Raw genomic sequence first — 20000 nt, 5'->3', positions numbered from 1 at the left:
TCATCCTCTCTGGTTAATATTCATTATGAAAGAGAAAGAAACAGGCGAAGGTAAAAATTTTCAATACTTTTCTTCAAGCCTGTATATTCTTTATTTTAATAGAGAGAGAAGACAGAGAAGAAATTAGAGAGAGAGAGAGAGAGAGAGAGAGAGAGAGAGAGAGAGAGAGAGAGAGAGAGATGAATTCAGCCTTAGTAATTATTCATTATTTTAATATGAGAGAGAAAGAGACAGGAGAAGGAAATTAAACTCTTCCCTGAATACTCTTTCTGGAGAGAGAGAGAGAGAGAGAGAGAGAGAGAGAGAGAGAGAGAGAGAGAGAGATGCTGTTCCCAGAGGGGATAATCTGGTTAAAGAAAATTTTAGTTCAACGCATAGTATATTTTGAACTTCGCTAAAGGTTACAAAGGCTCTGAATTTTGCATAAAATATGAATTTCTGCACAGGGTACGATATATAAAAACCAAATACACTACGATAAGGTCGGTAGAAGTGAATATTACATAGTTCAAAACTAGTAGATGCATGACGATAACTCTTGACTTTCTCTTTAGAAAAAGTCCCCGTGTTTGCATGACTACATTATATTTCGTTCAGTCATGTTAACCGGAATTATTCGATCAGAAATAGGTAAAATATAAGAGCGAGCCGTTGAATAACTTGATCAGAAATATATAAGATATAGATAGCAAGCCGTTGAAAAACTCGATCAGAGACGCGTGAAATATAATATCAAGCCGTTGAATAACTCGATCAGAAATGATAAAATATAAAAGCGAACCGTTGAATAACTCGATCAGAAATTAGTAAAATATAAATAGCAAGCCGTTGAATAACTCGATCAGACATGGGTAAAATATAATAGCGAGCCGTTGAATAACTCGATCAGAAATAGATAAGATATAAATAGCAAGCCGTTGAAAAACTCGATCAGAGACGCGTGAAATATAATAGCGAGCCGTTGAATAACTATCTGAAATGAGTAAGATATAAATAACAAGCGGTTGAAAAACTCGATCAGAAACGGGTAAAATATTAATAGCAAGCCGTTGAATAACTCGATCAGAGATGGGTAGAATATGATACCAAGCCGCTGGATGCTCAATGATCAAAGGCGAGCCGTTTTCCGTTACCAGTTACCGTTACAGAGGCGTCGACAAACTGGCAAACCGCTATCACCTGCCGTAGGCGAGAATCTAAAATGTATAATATATATGTCAAAAAGAACTTCCCTGCCATGAGAGTGTCTCGGGTGAAATGGCCGTTATGAGCCGTTTCCGATTCATGCAGACTTTTTTGTCACGAAAGCAAAATGACTACTGATTCTTTGGATGATTAACGTTCCCTGATAAAGATAAAGATACAGTTACAAGGTTCTTTTGATTGAGGTAAATTGATGATGACGTTTCTATGTGATAAAGACAAAAGTTATAAGAATCTTTTGATTGAGGTAAATTGATGATGACGTTTCTATGTGATAAAGACAAAAGTTATAAGAATCTTTTTTGTTATGAGTGTTTATTGATGATGAACGTTTCTTCTTCTGGTGATAAAGAAGAAAATTAAGGAAATTCTTTTTGGATTGAGTGCAAATTTTTTGATTGATTGGACGTTTTTCTTATTGATAAAGCAAAAAATTTATAAAGATTCTTTTGATTGAGGCAAATTGATGATGACGTTTGTATGTGATAAAGACAAAAGTTATAAGAATCTTTTGATTGAGGTTAAATTGATGACTTTGAAAACGTTCAAATTTGATAAAGGGGGGGGGGGGGACGTTTTTTCAAAACGTTTATAAGAATCTTTTGATTGAGGTAAATTGAAGACTTGAAAACGTCAACCCGTCCACAGATATAAGATTCTTTTTATTGAAGCGACTTGTTTGCTGAGAAGGTCAGCCCGTCCACAGCAATGTCACAGAAAAGGTCGAGGCTGGGAGAGGTCATTCAGGGTCAAAAGATCAGCTGATTATATCTTTCACAGATAAAAAACCCTTTGAGTATATCTAGATTCGTGGTAGAAATTGTTAGGATTTTGCGTCACAAACTTCGTGAGGATGTTAAGTCGGATTATAAAATAAAACATGTTTATATATACATATACATATATGCACACACATATACGTATATATGAGGTTGCTAGCCCATGCCATCCCTGATCCCCCCCCCCCCCCCCCCCACCACCTCCGCTGTGTTGCTACCCACCATTTCCAACTGACTGCCAGGTTTGTAATTCACTATTGAGGTTAACAGGTTCACGGTGGGTTTCCCAAGGGACGGGTTGACATCGCTTGCCTTCCACTCCCACCAGCAGATTAGGGTATCTCGCTGGCAAATGCGAGGTTGATAACCGCTGGGCCACGCATTCCATATGCACACGCAAATATATATGTATAACACACACACATATATATAAATAGGTGTTTTGAGGTAAAATAATCAAGAAGCAAAGGTATTATATGTTCTTCAGAACTGTATATTATTAGAAATAATGTACATATGTAGATGATGCGTTTTTAATATTCAGGCCTAAAGAACATGTATCCCTGTTTCTTTATTATATATTACATATATATATATATATATATATTATATATATATATATTATATATATATATATATATATATATATATATACATATATATATATATAAAATATACGCATATATAATGTGTGTGTATACATATGTATGTATATGTTTACAAGTATATGCAGTATATATAACATTTCATATTCGTATATATATATATATAATATATATATATATATATATCTATATATATATATATATATAAATATATATATATATATATATATATACATATATATATATATATATATATATATATATATATATATATATATATATATGTTATAACTGTCCGTACTATGTGTACTCTTTGTACAGGGTAATTAGGAGAAATTTTATATGATTTTTTTTATCATTTCCGAAATGCTCCCGGATGTTTTGTCAAGTGTTCTGATACGTCACTTCCACGTTGGGTGATCGTTATCTCTAAGCCCGTATGACCGAAGCAAATGACCCTGTACTTTAAAGCAAGATTTAGAAATAAATGAATAAATAAATATTTGCATAGGTAGGTCATTGTCCGCGCCAAAAACAGTTCTCTCCGTTTAGGTCAGTGGCGGGGAGGTCATCTTTGTATCAGTCACGTTCTTATTATTATTATTATTATTATTATTATTATTATTATTAGAATTATTAATTATTATTATTATTATTATTATTATTATTATTATTATTATTATTTTATTGTTATTATTATTATTATAGCCTGAGTCAAAAAATGGTGAAGAAATCCGCACAGAATCGAACATGTTCGCGAAAGCTCTCTATTGTATATATATTTCTAAAATATATATTTACATCCACACCACTGTGGATATCTTCACCATATTATTATTATTATTATTATTATTATTTATTTTATTTTTTATTATTATTATATGATTATTATTATTATTATATTAGTTATTTTTATTATTATTATTATTACCTGTTTAGTCAAAAAACAAAAAATGGTGAAGAAATCCGCACAGAATCGGGACATGTTTCGCGAAAGCTCTCTATTTTATTATATTTCTATATATATTATTTTCAATCCACACCACGTGGATCATCTTACATCATTATTATTATTATTATTATTCCTTATTATTATTATTATTTTATTATTATTATTATTATTATTCCAGTTATTATTATTCATTAGTTTTAGTTATTATTATATTATTATATTATTTATTCTCTAGGGATATTAATATCGTTAATAATTTCGTTGAATATCGAAAGAAACCTGTTGCTCACACCAGACTAGTACTTTCGCCTGATGCAAGTTTCTTAAGCAATCATTTTGGTCTGAGTGGTTGCTTGCTGACGGTCACGGCTCCCATCCAAGTACTGACCAGATACGGACCAGGTCCAGTGTTGTGCAGCTCCGCTGACCCAGAGGTCGACATCGGAGGAACCGTGTCAGTGGTGTCTGTCTCGGGTGGTCACTCATCCAAATGCTTCTCCAGTGACATTGCAATGGGAACGAAAATGGTTTCAAGGATAATATGTTACTCGTGTCCTTTTATTTTTTTTTTTTTTTTTTTTTTTTTTTGCTGATTTGGCTCATGGCTTCGTATGTTTACAAGTTGCTTTGGTTTGAAATTACTTGTTTTATAAAATTTTTTTTTTTTTTTTTGCTTTTTTTGTTTACTGATTTTGGCTCATTGGCTTCGTATGTTTTCCAAGGATAATATAAACTTACTTGTCTGTTTTTTCTCCTACTGATTTTGACTTATTGGCTTCGTACGTTTACAAGTTGCTTTGGTTTGAGGTTACTTGTTTGTTTTTGTTTTTTCCCCATACCGATTTTGACTTATAAGCTTCGTATGTTTACAAGTTGCTTTGGTTTACATAAGACTGCCTAGCATCGTGATGATGCGTGTAGGCGTTGGTGAAAGATTATTATCTTGGCGTCACAAATTTAGACGTTGGATCGATTTAGTGAAGATTGTATGTTTTCATCTATTGACGTGATGTCAAAGGGCATAAAGTGATCGTTATTATACACCTGCTACTGTCGCCTATCGGAAAATATATTCACAAACGCCACTGAAACGGCTTATGGAACAAAGCCTTAAAAAAAAAAAAATTTCAGAGCAAACGCAACCGCTATAGCTAGCATCTGTAATATTGAAGTAGAACACCCCCCCCCCCACCCCCCACCCCAATTTGGCTAACTGTAACTGGCACTCTGAATGGCTGTCGAAACAATGCAGAAATACGCCGCGTAACAATAGGTTACATACATTTTTATATATCTTTTGAAGTGGCAGGTTCATTACAGGTGGATGCCCGCGTTTCCAGGCCACGAGTGATGCAGGCAGACATTGCAGACTCTACGTTATCATTACGTTACTGTACATTTGGCGAACTTCCAGCCAAGGGCAGGCGACTTTCACGATGACACCCACGCGCACTGTGCTTTTAAAAGCACTGTGCATGATTCCCAGGCAGGCAGAGCTGGGTCAGTCTTGCTTGCGCTAGGGTGCCACAGGAGAGCTGATTCTTCAGAGGTACAAAGATACTCAGGCAATAATTTGAAAGACAGAGATACGGAGAAATAGAGCAGTGTCTCTCATCACTTTTTTTCAAAGGAGAAAAGGCCCCAGGTTCAGTTTAGTCATCGTTTAGGTAAATGAGAGAAGAAGGATAAGTGTCAAAGTGAAATGGCAAAATTATCTCTATTCTCTTTGCTGCTTCTTACCGTTTACGTCGTCAAGGAGTCGTCTCAAGCAGTGAACTGTGAGTTTTCCACTTTATCTGGTCATTTTTACTTTAAAAGTTAAGTCTTGCTTTCCATTATGCTTGGTACATTTTATTTTTATTTTTATGTTTTTTATTAGAAAACCGTCGGGTAGTGTAGTCAGTGTTTACAGCAAATACCGTGATTTTTTTTTTTCCATGATATTTTCATATGAAGACAAAAGGCTTTGTGTTTTTTAACCGTAACTTTTCCAAGCTAACTAATAAGATTTAATTATATATATATAATATATATATATATATATATATATATATATGTATAAAGGTAGATGCCACCTTTATTTATACATAGCATCATGTTCTATATATTTCGTGATCAAATTATTTCATTTATATATATATATAATACATATATTTTTTTTTTTTTTTTTTTTTTTTTTTTTATATATATATATATATATATATATATATATATATATATATATATATATATATATTTGTGTGTGTGTGTTTGGGTTCTGTTTCTGTTTTGCGTGTGAATATATAACGAGAGGAAGACTAAATAAAAAAAAGAATGCAGTACATACAACTAAAACATCTGTTTACACCCGTCTACCCAAAACCTTCTCTCTAATCAAATCACAGCTAAAATCCCTCAGCAGCATCTGTTATCTAAAGACCCTCAATTCTTTGACTTCCAGTGGCCGAAGTGGAGTGCGGGTACCCGAAAGCTCCCTTCGTCAGGATAAAGAACGGCGTCGATGCCCAGGCTGGAGAATTCCCCTGGCATGTTGCTCTTCATATAGCAGATGTCTACAACAGCAGCTTCACTATTTACACCTGTGTGGGGGCCATCATTCACAAGCGGTTCGTTATGACAGCTGCCCATTGTGTGCAGAGGTATGTGGTGGTTGACATTTTTACTGGAATGAGGCCTGTTATTATTATTTTTTTTTTTTTTTTTTTTTTTTTTTTTTTTTGCTCTATCACAGTCTCCAATTCAACTGGGTGGTATTTATAGTGTGGGGTTCCGGGTTGCATCCTGAGCCTTCCTTAGGAGTCCATCACTGTTCTTACTATGTGCGCCGTTTCTAGGATCACACTCTTCAACATGAGTCCTGGAGCTACTTCAGCGTCTAGTTTTTCCAGATTCCTTTTCAGGGATCTTGGATCGTGCCTAGTGTTCCTATGATTATGGGTACAATTTCCACTGGCATATCCCATATCCTTCTTATTCTATTTTTCAGGTCTTGATACTTATCCATTTTTTCCCTTCTTTCTCTTCGACTCTGGTTGTCCCCATGGTATTGCGACATCAATGAGATACTTTCTTCTTGACTTTGTCAATACAACGTCACGTCTGGTCTATTTTGCACGTATCACCCTATCCGTTCTGATACCATAGTCCCAGATAATCTTTGCCTTATCGTTTTCTATCACTCCCTCAGGTTGGTGCTCGTACCACTTATTTACTGAACAAAGGTAGCTGATGTTTCTTGCACAGGCTCCAGTGGAGGGCTTTTGCCACTGAATCATGCCTCTTTTTGTACTGGTTCTGTGCAAGTGCCGGGCATTCGCTTGCTATGTGGTTTATGGTTTCATTTTTCGTATTGTAATTTCCTACATATGAGAGAGATATGGTTATTTCCGTCTATCGTTCTTTGAACATATATGGTTCTTAGGGCCTGATCTTGTGCCGCTGTTATCATTCCTTCAGTTTCCTTCTTTAGCTCTCCCCTCTGTAGCGATTGCCATGTGTCATCGCTGGCTAGTTCTTTAGTCTGTCTCATGTATTGTCCGTGCATTAGGTTCGTTGTGGCCAGTCCTCTGTTCTGTCTGTCATTCTCCTGTCTCTGTATATTTCTGGGTCTTCGTCTACTTTTATTAGTCCTTCTTCCCATGCACTCTTTAGCCACTCGTCTTCACTGGTTTTCAGGATATTGCCCCGTGCTCCTGTTCTCGATGGTTGCGCAGTCCTCTATACTTAGTAGTCCTCTCCCTCCTTCCTTTCGTGTTATGTATGGCCTATCTGTATTTGCTCTTGGGTGTAGTGCTTTGTGTATTGTCATATGTTTCCTGGTTTTCTGATCTATGCTGCGGAGTTCTGCCTTCGTCCATTCCTACTATTCCTGCGCTGTATCTGATTACTGGCACTGCCCATGTGTTTATGGCTTTATCATATTTCCGGCGTTTTTGAGTTTTGACTTGAGTATCGCCTTGAGTCTCTGCATATATTCTTTCCTGATCGTGTCCTTCATCTCTTGGTGTTTTATATCCCCTCCTTCCATTATTCCCAGGTATTTGTATCCTGTCTCATCTATGTGTTTGATGTTGCTCCCTTCTGGTAGCTTTTATCCCCTTCAGCTCTCGTTACTTTGCCTTTTTGTATGTTGACTAAGGCGCATTTTTCTATTCCAAACTCCATCCTGATGTCCCCAGATACAATCCTTACAGTCTAGATTAGGGTATCTATTTCCTTGAGCTCTTACCATACAGCTTGATGTCGTCCATGAACATCAGATGGTTGATTCTGTTGCCTCTTTTCTTGAGTTGGTACCCGGCATCCATCTTCTGTAGTACTTTTGTCATGGGAATCATGGCTACTACGAAGAGTAGTGGGGACAGTGAGTCGCCCTGGAAGATCCCTCTCCTGATATTAACCTCTGCTAGTCTTATTCCAGAGCTTGTAAGTATTGTATTCCAGTTGCGCATTGTATTTGAGGAAGCTGATGGTGTTTTCCTCTGCCCAGATATTTTCAGGCATTCTATTAGCCATGTGTGTGGTATCATGTCGAAGGCTTTCTTATAGTCTATCCATGCCATGCTTAAGTTGGTTTTCCTTCTCCTACTGTTCTTCATTACCATTTTGTCTATCAGGAGCTGGTCTTTTGTGCTACTAGACTTCCTTCTGCAGCCTTTCTGTTGGTGGGGATGGTGTTTGTCTCCTCTAGGTAGTTGTATAGCCTTTCACTGATGATACCTGTTAGTAACTTCCACATTATTGGTAGGCAGGTGTCAGGCCTGTAGTTACTGGCTATATTACCCTACTCTTGTCTTTTTGTACTAAGGATGTTCTTCTGGGTGGTCATCATTTGGGTGCATGGTGATTTGAGATACAATGCTGGAGTTGTTCTGCTATTCGTTAGTGTAGGGCCTTGAAGTTTTTAAGCCCAGTATCCATGGACTTCATCGGCACCTGGGGCTTTCCATTTTGGCATTTTCTTTAGTTGGTGTCTGACTGTGTCTGTCGTGATCTCTGTGAATCGTTGTTTTATTCTCCCAGTTTCTTCTTCCTTGACTTCCTGGAGCCATGTTGCATGTTTGTTGTGTGATACCGGATTGCTCCATATGTTTTCCCAGAGTCTCTTACTTGGTTCGGCTTCAGGAATTTCTTGGTGGTGTCTTCCCCTCTTAGTTGGCTGTATAGTCTTTTCTGGTTGGTTCCGAATAGTTTGTTCTGTTGTATCCCTTATTCCTGTTCATGTACTGTTGGATCTTATGTGCTTTGGTTCCTTAAGCTCTGTTTTACATCTTCTATTGTGTTAGTCCCCTCTCTTGTACTTTGTATTTCTCGTTGAGTTCCTCCCTTGTTTTCTTGCTTCTTAGCCTTTTTTCTGCCATCTCTTTCAGTTTACTCATCACCATGATTTGCTTTATTATTATTATTTTTTTTTTTTTTTTTTTTTTTTTTTTTTTTTTTTTTTTTTTGCTCTATCACAGTCCTCCAATTCGACTGGTGGTATTTATAGTGTGGGGTTCCGGGTTGCATCCTGCCTCCTTAGGAGTCCATCACTCTCCTTACTATGTGTGCCGTTTCTAGGATCACACTCTTCTGCATGAGTCCTGGAGCTACTTCAGCCTCTAGTTTTTCTAGATTCCTTTTCAGGGATCTTGGGATCGTGCCTAGTGTTCCTATGATTATGGGTACGATTTCCACTGGCATATCCCATATCCTTCTTATTTCTATTTTCAGATCTTGATACTTATCCATTTTTTCCCTCTCTTTCTCTTCAACTCTGGTGTCCATGGTATTGCGACATCAATGAGTGATACTTTCTTCTTGACTTTGTCAATCAACGTCACGTCTGGTCTGTTTGCACGTATCACTCTATCCGTTTCTGATACCATAGTCCCAGAGGATCTTTGCTTGATCGTTTTCTATCACTCCTTCAGGTTGGTGCTCATACACGTATTATGCAAGGTAGCTGATGTTTCTTGCACAGGCTCCAGTGGAGGGCTTTTGCCACTGAATCATGCCTCTTTTTGTACTGGTTCTGTGCAAGTGCCGGGCATTCGCTTGCTATGTGGTTTATGGTTTCATTTTTCGTATTGCACTTCCTACATATGGGAGAGATGTTATTTCCGTCTATCGTTCTTTGAACATATATGGTTCTTAGGGCCTGATCTTGTGCGCTGTTATCATTCCTTCAGTTTCCTTCTTAACTCTCCCCTCTGTAGCCATTGCCAATTGTCATCGCTGGCTAGTTCTTTAGTCTGTCTCATGTATTGTCCGTGCATTGGTTTGTTGTGCCAGTCCTCTGTTCTGTCTGTCTTTCTCCTGTCTCTGTATATTTCTGGGTCTTCGTCTACTTTTATTAGTCCTTCTTCCCATGCACTCTTTAGCCACTCGTTTTCACTGATTTTCAGATATTGCCCCAGTGCTCTATTTTCGATGTTGACGCAGTCCTCTATACTTAGTAGTCCTCTCCCTCCTTCCTTTCGTGTTATGTATAGTCTGTCCGTATTTGCTCTTGGGTGTAGTGCTTTGTGTATTGTCATATGTTTCCTGGTTTTCTGATCTATGCTGCGGAGTTCTGCCTTCGTCCATTCCACTATTCCTGCGCTGTATCTGATTACTGGCACTGGGCCCATTGTGTATGTTTTGGCTTTTATCATATTTCCGGCGTTGAGTTTTGACTTGAGTATCGCCTTGAGTCTCTGCATATATTCTTTCCTGATCGTGTACTTCATCTCTTGGTGTTTTATATTCCCTCCTTCCATTATTCCCAGGTATTTGTATCCTGTCTCATCTATGTGTTTGATGTTGCTCCCATCTGGTAGCTTTATCCCTTCAGTTCTCGTTACTTTGCCTTTTTTGTATGTTGACTAAGGCGCATTTTCTATTCCAAACTCCATCCTGATGTCCCCAGATACCAATCCTTACAGTCTGGATAGGGTATCTATTTCCTTGATGCTCTTACCATACAGCTTGATGTCGTCCATGAACATCAGATGGTTGATTCTGTTGCCTCTTTTCTTGAGTTGGTACCCGGCATCCATCTTCTGTAGTACTTTTGTCATGGGAATCATGGCTACTACGAAGAGTAGTGGGGACAGTGAGTCGCCCTGGAAGATCCCTCTCCTGATATTAACCTCTGCTAGTCTTATTCCAGAGCTTGTAAAGTATTGTATTCAGTTGCGCATTGTATTTTTGAGGAAGCTGATGGTGTTTTCCTCTGCCCCATATATTTTCAGGCATTCTATTAGCCATGTGTGTGGTATCATGTCGAAGGCTTTCTTATAGTCTATCCATGCCATGCTTAGGTTGGTTTTCCTTCTCCTACTGTTCTTCATTACCATTTTTGTCTATCAGGAGTCTGGTCTTTTGTGCCCCTACACTTCCTTCTGCAGCCTTTCTGTTGGTGGGGGAGGGGGGGATGGTGTTTGTCTCCTCTAGGTAGTTGTCTAGCCTTTCACTGATGATACCTGTTAGTAACTTCCACCATTTATGGTAGGCAGGTGATAGGCCTGTAGTTACTGGCTATATTTCCCTTACTCTTGTCTTTTTGTACTAAGGATGTTCTTCCTGTGGTCATCCATTTGGGTGCTTGGTGATTTGAGATACAATGCTGGAGTTGTTCTGCTATTCGTGGGTGTAGGGCCTTGAAGTTTTTGAGCCAGTATCCATGGACTTCATCGGGACCTGGGGCTTTCCAGTTTGGCATTTTCTTTAGTTGGTTTCTGACTGTGTCTGTCGTGATGTCTGTGAATCTTTGTTTTATTCTCCCTGTTTCTTCTTCCTTGACTTCCTGGAGCCATGTTGCATGTTTGTTGTGTGATACCGGATTGCTCCATATGTTTCCCAGAGTCTCTTACTTGGTTCGGCTTCAGGAATTTCTGGGTTTGGTTGTCTTCCCCTCTTAGTTGGGCTGTATTAGTTTATTATTATTATTATTATTATTATTATTATTGATTATTTTTATTATTATTATTGTTATTATTATTTATTTATTATTTATATTAAGAAAGACAAGTAGAAACTCGGTATAAATTGAATGCAGCTGATGCAGCTATAGCATCCAACACTACATGTGTTACAGAGGTTATATTATTATTATTATTATTATTATTATTATTATTATTATTATTATTATTATTATTATTATTATTATTATTATTATTATTATTATTTGGGTAAGCGTAGTTTTGGCATTATTATTTTATGGAAAATGGTATTGCGAACTTGACACATCATGGCGAACAGCAAATTGAACTCATATTTTAAGAGCTGTGTAGTTTGTAGCGAATGATGTTTTGGTCTTTTCGTGTAATGGTTAGTAGTGTTTTGGACGTCACTTCCATTGATATGTTTTAAACCAAACTTCCATTGATATGTTTTAAACCAAACTTCCATTGATATGTTTTAAACCAAACTTCCATTGATATGTTTTAAACCAAACTTCCATTGATATGTTTTAAACCAAACTTCTATTGATACACATTCAGAATAACCGCTATGTATACCCAGTGAAACATTATCTTGCTTAAAATAAGTCTGCTTCACGTGATTAGAATATTATAGAGAAATCTTCACATCTTTGCGTATAGAATGGATGCTCATGCTTATACACCTACTGATTAATGACATATGGATGTTTTTAACATTTGGAAATGATTTGTTTAAGTGTACTGAATTCACTATAACATCATCAAAGCGCACTGGCTTCTAGTAGTTCATATTCATTCATTTATTCATTTTTTTTATTACAGGTAGTTTAAAATGTACAATTTCGAGTACAAAGTTTGAAAGCCTTCCACTAAGTGATTTTTTCCAGTTTCAAATAAATGAAATAAGAACAAATGTCAGGTTAAGATTCTCTTCTTGTAATGTTACAAAGTAATTTCTTTTTTTTTAGTTGGAAATAAATGAAATAAGAAAACATGTCAGGTTAAGATTCTCTTCTTGTAATGTTACAAAGTAATTTTTTTTCCAGTTTGAAATAAATGAAATAAAAAAAACATGTCAAGTTAAGACTTTGTTCGTGTATTGTTACAAAGTACTTTTTCTCTTCTTCCAGTTTGAGAGCTGAAAGTATCGTCGCAATGATTGGTTCCCATTCTCAGTCGAAGCCCAGTAAATTTGAGCAGCGCATTCAAGTCGAAAATGTCATCGTTCACCCTTCGTATTTAATTGTGAGTATTAAAAATTTCATTATTATTATTATTATTATTATTATTATTATTATTATTATTATTATTATTATTATTATTATTATTATTATTATATTTAAAGCAGAAGCCATGAAGTTATGAGGACTGTGTGTGTATATTTGCGGAAATTTGGAAATTTCAAGAAAGGTCGCAAAGAATTTGATGAACTTTATATATATATATATATATATATATATATATATATATATATATATATATGTGTGTGTGTGTGTGTGTGTGTGTGTGTGTGTGTGTGTGTGTGTGTGTATCATACACAAAGGAAGAAATGCTCGATGGGATAGTTGTAATGGCAATGTATTCAGATTGAAATAATGTGATAATTCTAATCTGAAAAGTAAGTGAGGAATGGTTAATTTCCCGTCTTGTGAACAGAAGGATCAATTAAATTAATTCTCCCCAAGTCTATAAAACCTATATATTAATTTTACGTTTATTTTTAACAACTCCTCTGACAGGCCATCGATAATAAATCGAGATGGAGCCTTTATCTCCATATCCACAGCTCACTAGAAAACTTAACTTTCCCCTTTTTCCTTTCGTTTCCTTTCTTTTCCAGACGGGTTCTCAGGTCTACAACGACATCGCCTTGCTGGAACTGACCGAAGACGTCACCTGGAACCGCCTGGTACTTCCCGTCTGTCTCCCCGACGAGAAGGAAGACGGACACGAGTCTCGAGATGACCTCGACTCTGACCCCTTGGTTGGTCGACCTGTCACCGTGGCTGGGTGGGGCTTGACGGATGAGGTCAAAGAAGGTATGTGTCCTCGCCTTTATATACACACATATATATATATATATATATATATAACTATATAATTATATATATAAAATCGAGGTAGAGAAATTCGCCCCCTCCCCCCCCCCCCGGCCTGTCTTGTCACGGTATGGCATTGACCTTATCGAAGAAACAATCTGTTACTTATTAAACCTTTAAGTTGTGGAATTATTTGTTCATTTCAGGTAGAAATATCCCAATGACATATTGGATTACTATTGTCAGTTAATGCTTTGTAACAATAGCTTTATTAGATTATTTTTTCTGCGTCATGTCGCCTAAATTACAATTCAACTTGACTTGGAAGAATGAGTTTCCGTAAGTTTTTGTCTCGATTATTTAAATTTCAATAAAATTCCAAAAAACCTGAATTTTTACGCTTCGAGTAGTCGATCATATTTCAGCTCTTTTTTTTTTTCTTCTTCGGAGGAGGAGAGCTTGCCGACACACTGCAGAAGGTGGAGCTGGAGGTGTTATCGCTGACAAAATGTAGGGAGTGGATTGAGGAATTACTGGGCAGGTACTACCCATTGAGGGAGACACAGCTCTGCGCAGGCCTAGAGGAAGGACTGAAGGACTCTTGCACGGTAAGTGAACTTCTTCTTTTTAGGTGACATTTGCAAAAACCAGTATCATAGAGTATTTCAGAGTAGTTGCATGAACGTTACTAATATCTGCCTGTGTTTTATGTTAGTTTGTTGACCTTATGTATTCTGTTTTAGTTTTATGTAGAGTTGTGTATTTTGAGAAGTATTTGATGCAGAGTTTGACTATTCTCAGAAGTTTCGATATAGTTTGACTTTACTAACACGTACTGAGGTAGAATTTGATTTTTATAGAATTAATTTTATGCAGTGGGCCTTCAGAATTTTACTTACACACATAAACGCAAATAACTGAATGATTAGGCCATTTTCTTCTCTATCAAGAATGCTTGGGTTTGGCTCCTCTTTGTAGCATACGAGCCGTAAGGGCTCATCATGCTGCCCCTGTTGTTTTAAGCATGAAATTATGTAGATGGTAGATATTACGACCTTAGTGGTTTGCAGGCTGTGTGGATATAGGCATGTGGCTAACAACCTCATCCCAGGATACACTATAGTAGACTCACATCACCGGTGCATCTGATGTCTAAGCCAGTCCCTTATGACGCTCCTGATTGGCTGTTGATAAGCCAATCACGGGGCTGGAAACTCTCAGTCTCTCTCAAGGGTTCACATAGGCATGGTGTATATTCCACCTCTACTGAGGGATACGTCTTTCAAAAGCATCCCTCAGGAGAGTTGGAACATACATCCTGCCTATATGAACTCTCGAGAGAGACTGAGAGTTTCCAGTCCTGTCATTGGCTTATCAACAGCCAATCGGGAGCGTCGTAAGGAACTGGCCTAGACATCAAATGGACGGCTGATGTGAATCTACTATAGTCAAGTATAAAAAAAAAAAAGCCACTCTCCCTATGGGTACAAGTCGTATAGGTAGATGATACGCAAAGCAGAATGGATGTATGACCCTATAAACGTAAAACTCGGTATCCCACAGGGCGACAGCGGTGGTCCCTTGCTCCTGAAGAACGCAGAAAACCAAAGAGTGGCCATCGGCGTCGTGTCGACCGGTTTCGGCTGCGGACGCCCACGGCAGCCTGGAGTATACACCCGCGTCTCCAAGTTCCTGGAATGGATCATCGACACGATCAAAGAATCTGGACATTACGTTCCCGATCGTGGCTCTGAGGAGACAGTCCGTTAGAGCAATCACTATCTAGCTAATTGTCAATATGTGTTTGTGAGAATATAATTGTACACTCGCTCTCGCTCTTACACACGATCAGATTATCATATATGGCAATTATGATGTGGATTAAATGCGTATTTATGTATACGTTAATGTGGCATGAATGCATATAACTTTCAGAGCTGGATTCATGCCAATGTTTAGTCCTGACATGGCATAAAAAAGCTCTTTATTGCCTGCCGAGTAGCTGGGAAACTGTATGCCTAAATAGAATAATATAATTATTTATTGATAGTTTGAAATATTTGATTATCAGTATTAAGGTACACAGGAGTCCAGTAAAGGAAGATCAGACGTAAATAATGAACAGTGAAAAAGGAGTAACAAAGAAAAACAAATCAGGTAAACAATAACAAATAAACTATGTCAGCCTACCCAAATAAAAAAAAAAAAAATAAGTAGTTGCACTACTTTTGAACCTATGAATTTCCAGATATAGTTCCACGATTCGGTCATAACCGACACAAAACTTCTAGAAACCTGGTTGTATTACGACATGCAGCGCCTCAGTGGCGTGGTCGGTATGGTCTTGGCCTGCCACCTCGGTGTATTTCTGGTGATAGAAGTTCACTCTCGACTTGGTTCGGAAGTCACCGTAAAGCCGTTGGTCCCGTTGCTGAATAACCACTGGTTCCATGCAACGTAAAAACACCAAACAAACAAAGTATGACAACATGCACGGAACTAAGTGAAAACCTATTCAGGTAACTATGTGAATCTCTCTCTCTCTCTCTCTCTCTCTCTCTCTCTCTCTCTCTCTCTCTCTAGCAATTTAACCTTTGTGGTAAAACTATAACGATATCTTCGTGTCCTCATTACCAGCATTCACTAATATCAATGTCTCATTAATCCATACAGTACATTTGTTAAGTACTGCATGTCAGTAGTTTGGTAGGTCACTAGATATGAATGACCTGTAGTAGTAATGACGTCACCATAATCGCCATAGTCAATTTAGCTTAGTTTTTCTTTCTTCGCATTCCTTTTTTGAACCTTCCTTATAGAAGTTCCTATAACATTGTAAGTGTATCATTAATTATTATTGGGAAAATTATTCGTAATCATTACTATCATTGACTTCATCATGAACGTGTGCAGTCTCTCTCTCTCTCTCTCTCTCTCTCTCTCTCTCTCTCTCTCTCTCTCTCTCCAAGAGGTGGAAAAGAGAATATTGGAAGCTTTTGAAAGCTACTATCGTTTGATGCTATTGAATGGAATAGTCGGTTTAGTACAAATTTACGACTGCTACGTTTATTTCGCGTATAAATTTAAAGTATAATTACGAGCCCCTATATTTTCTATACATACTGTGAAAATTGCCTCAGAAATTTCACGCGGTATTTGGCTTTATGACATATATATACCCACACACAACATGTAGCATATGAACCCATACGTGTGAAAAATTGAGGATGTGTAACATTTTAGCGCCTTTATGAAACTGTCATTATCTGTGATCAAATTTTAGTCTCTATGCATTTGCTTATTCATAATCTCTTTAAATAAAATCATATCTATACATCTCAGTCTCAGGCGAGTTATATTTTACACAGAGTCTGGCAGACTGGACGACCAAATATGAAATGCAATGCCAATAGGAACTCCTAATTTCCCTTAGTTACCGCTTGCATGTGCATAACCGTTTTCTTTAGCGACTGATGTACATAATCATAAAAAACGACTCACATATAAGAAACCTTATAAGGTGTCTGATGTCATGCAATACTTGTAGACGTTAGCATGAGTGAATTATCATTCGGATAATTAGAATATCGTGACATTTTCACATACATAACTGATATATTTTGATCATTTTGGTCAGTTTTATGAATGGCAATTCCGTCTGGTATTTTCAAATGTTTATTGTTTAATAATGACAGTAACGATGAAAGATTAAGGAAATTGAGATATATAGCTTACCAAATTAGGGTATAAGATTTCAACGATCAATAACGGCATTGTTCCGCATACGGCGTGGGATTATGAGAGTAAAATAGGTTTATCATTATTGCCTTTAGGAGCAGAGGTTCAAATTTAGTTGCAGATTTTTAAAGTCTATTGGATAGCGAAGTTGATTCTTGTTAGATGTGGACAGAAACTTGTGATGCAAAAGTACTTAAGGTCATATTGGGTGAAAGTTAATTAAGCACGAAGCCCAGATGACCGACGACCATGCGTAGTCAGTTACGCAACGCTACTGAGAGAGAGAGAGAGAGAGAGAGAGAGAGAGAGAGAGAGAGGAGAGAGTACCTGTCTGTCCTGATAAGCTTTACATATGCTGCAATACAGTGTTGGGTTCTGTGCCCGAGCAGTCCTTGTAAATATAATTGCGTGTTTATTATTATTATCATACAACGTGTATAGCCTACTACGTGTTTGTATGCATACGAAAATAACATAGTACATGGAGATGACAACCGGAAGGAGAGAGTTCCTCTCCAATGGTCAGATAAAGTTTTAAGTGGTTGTTATTCAGGTAATACGTGCAGTATCCCTAACCACCCCCCTTCTGAGAATCTTGAATCCCCCTTAACATCACCCCCCCCCCCCCCCACTCACCACAATCATCGCGTCCATGACAGCCCAAGGAATACATATCATAACCTAACCTTGCATAGTGTCCTGCCTGACCAAGTTTCTTGGGCGAGGAATCAACCGTGACCAACTGAGCTCTCTCTCTCTCTCTCTCTCTCTCTCTCTCTCTCTCTCTCTCTCTCTCTCTCTCTCTCTCCAAGAAGTAGACTAGACCCCAGTCATTTCTCCACCACATCACCATCATCATTATTTTCTATAATAATTCGCCACCAAAGAAATGCACAGGAAAAAACGTATTTATAAATGAATGTTCTTAAACTGACCGAAAAGAAAAAAACTTTCATTTGACAATGCCTCCATTATGAATTCAATATTTCGTATTACCCCACCCCCCCATTCGTTACAAAAAAAATAAAATAAAAAATAAAAAAATAAACTTTGCCAAGACACTCCATCAAGCCAAGGTGTGTACCTACAGCCATACCCAGCTATGCCACCTTCCTTCCCCGTCAATCAATCGTCCTAGAAAACTCGTGCGTGCAGACAAACGTACGTACGTACGCACTATGGATGAGAGAGGGTCGCGTGACGTCAAATTAGACGCCAAGTAATTTAAACAATACAGTTTGAGTTCTGCATCGGATGCCATTAGTAGCGACCACATACATGGCTATAGTAGATTCACTTCAACCGTGCATGTGATGTCTAGGCCCGTCCCTTACGACGCTCCTGATTGGCTGTTGATAAGCCAATCACAGGGCTGGAAACTCTGCTCAGTCTCTCTCGAGAGTTCACATAGGCAGGATGTATGTTCCACCTCTTTTGAAAGACATATCCCTCAGGAGAGATGGAATATACAACCTGCCTATGTGAGCTCTCGAGAGAGACTGAGGAGAGTTTAACTTTCCAGCCCGTTTGATGTGAATCTACTATACCAGCGATAACTTCGCGTTCGAATGTTCTGGCTTGGAGATGGATGTCAGTGAGACGTACACGAAAATAAGGAGCGATAGGAAAATAAAACAGCAGAAGTAGGAAAAAATTATATATATAAAAATATCATTGTATTGTACATCTGAAGTGTAATCACTATATATACATCACAAATAACAAAGTTAACATGATGATGATGAATCAGAGAGATTAAGGCAAGGTAGATATTGATATTAGTATTGTGTAACTAGATCTAAGCATTGCATGAGCAACGTATAAAGGCATCGATTATTTGCACTTGGGTGCAATTAATCACGTTCTTTTCTTAAGTAATAGGAATTTATTTCAATAATAAAAAACAATTCAATTAATACCAAATTATTCCTTGCTATTGATAATGTCAACAACATTGTCGTGAATAAAGAATATAAATCAGAATTCCGTTAATATGAGCGGTATTCCTTTTTTATTTATTTTTTTTTTTATGCACAGAATACAAACAGTGGTGCCGTATATAGCAACACAAATCAATGGGAATGCAAACAGCGGTGCTGTAGTATATTACAACAAAAATCGATGGGAATACCAACAGCGGTGCCGTATATAACAACAAAAATAAATTCCTTTGATCAGCAATAATAATCTATCTTTATATATCTTACCATCTGCAGTGCCAAAAATAGACACCAAAAATCAAAATAAGAATTCCATAAATATCACCAGATATTTTTGTATTAATAACAGCAAGAAACATGCTATAAACATACCAAATATTTTTGTATTAATAACAGCAAGAACATTGCTATAAACATACATTATATATATTAAATATATATATATATATATATATATATATATATATAATATATAGTGATACAAGGCACAGGGAACTACTCCAAGCGACATAATCAGAGGAAGACGGACGAAAACCACACATCACTAGACAGCCTAGTGATGTGTGGTTTTCGTCCGTCTTCCTCTGATTATAATATCTATATAATATATATATATATATATATATATATATTATTATAATATAATATATATATTAAATTTATTAATTCATTTCCTTCTATTTCAGTAAGTTTGATCTCTTCTTTCTGTATTTCCCGTGACTTCCTCTTGCTGCTTCCTAATGAGCACCATATTCCGTGGTAGCTTGAATTTCAAGTCAGTGTCCCCTTTTCGTGGGGTTGCTCCATACGGATAGGTTTAATCTACTGAATAAAAAT

General features: G+C 37.2%; 1 protein-coding gene across 2 annotated transcripts in view; it reads left to right on the top strand.

Annotated features, from left to right (window-relative positions):
• LOC135207586 (trypsin-1-like) overlaps positions 1–15534 on the top strand; it is a 123432-nt gene extending 107898 nt beyond the window's left edge. The window contains exons 1-6 of one of the 2 annotated variants that reach the window (XM_064239443.1): positions 4751–5317; positions 5980–6178; positions 12577–12691; positions 13287–13485; positions 13936–14093; positions 15049–15534. In XM_064239443.1, the coding sequence (XP_064095513.1) occupies positions 5242–5317; positions 5980–6178; positions 12577–12691; positions 13287–13485; positions 13936–14093; positions 15049–15255 (954 nt within the window). In that variant the 5' untranslated portion in view covers positions 4751–5241 and the 3' untranslated portion in view covers positions 15256–15534. Of the gene's footprint in view, positions 1–4750; positions 5318–5979; positions 6179–12576; positions 12692–13286; positions 13486–13935; positions 14094–15048 lie in introns of those variants that run through there. The other variant, XM_064239451.1, reaches the window with a different exon arrangement.
• The last annotated feature ends 4466 nt before the right edge of the window (positions 15535–20000 follow it).

This window comes from Macrobrachium nipponense, chromosome 11 (genome assembly GCF_015104395.2).
Source record: "Macrobrachium nipponense isolate FS-2020 chromosome 11, ASM1510439v2, whole genome shotgun sequence".
NCBI lineage: Eukaryota > Metazoa > Arthropoda > Malacostraca > Decapoda > Palaemonidae > Macrobrachium > Macrobrachium nipponense.
Note: the sequence above shows the minus strand (reverse complement) of the source record. Positions and strands in the feature narration are given on the sequence as shown.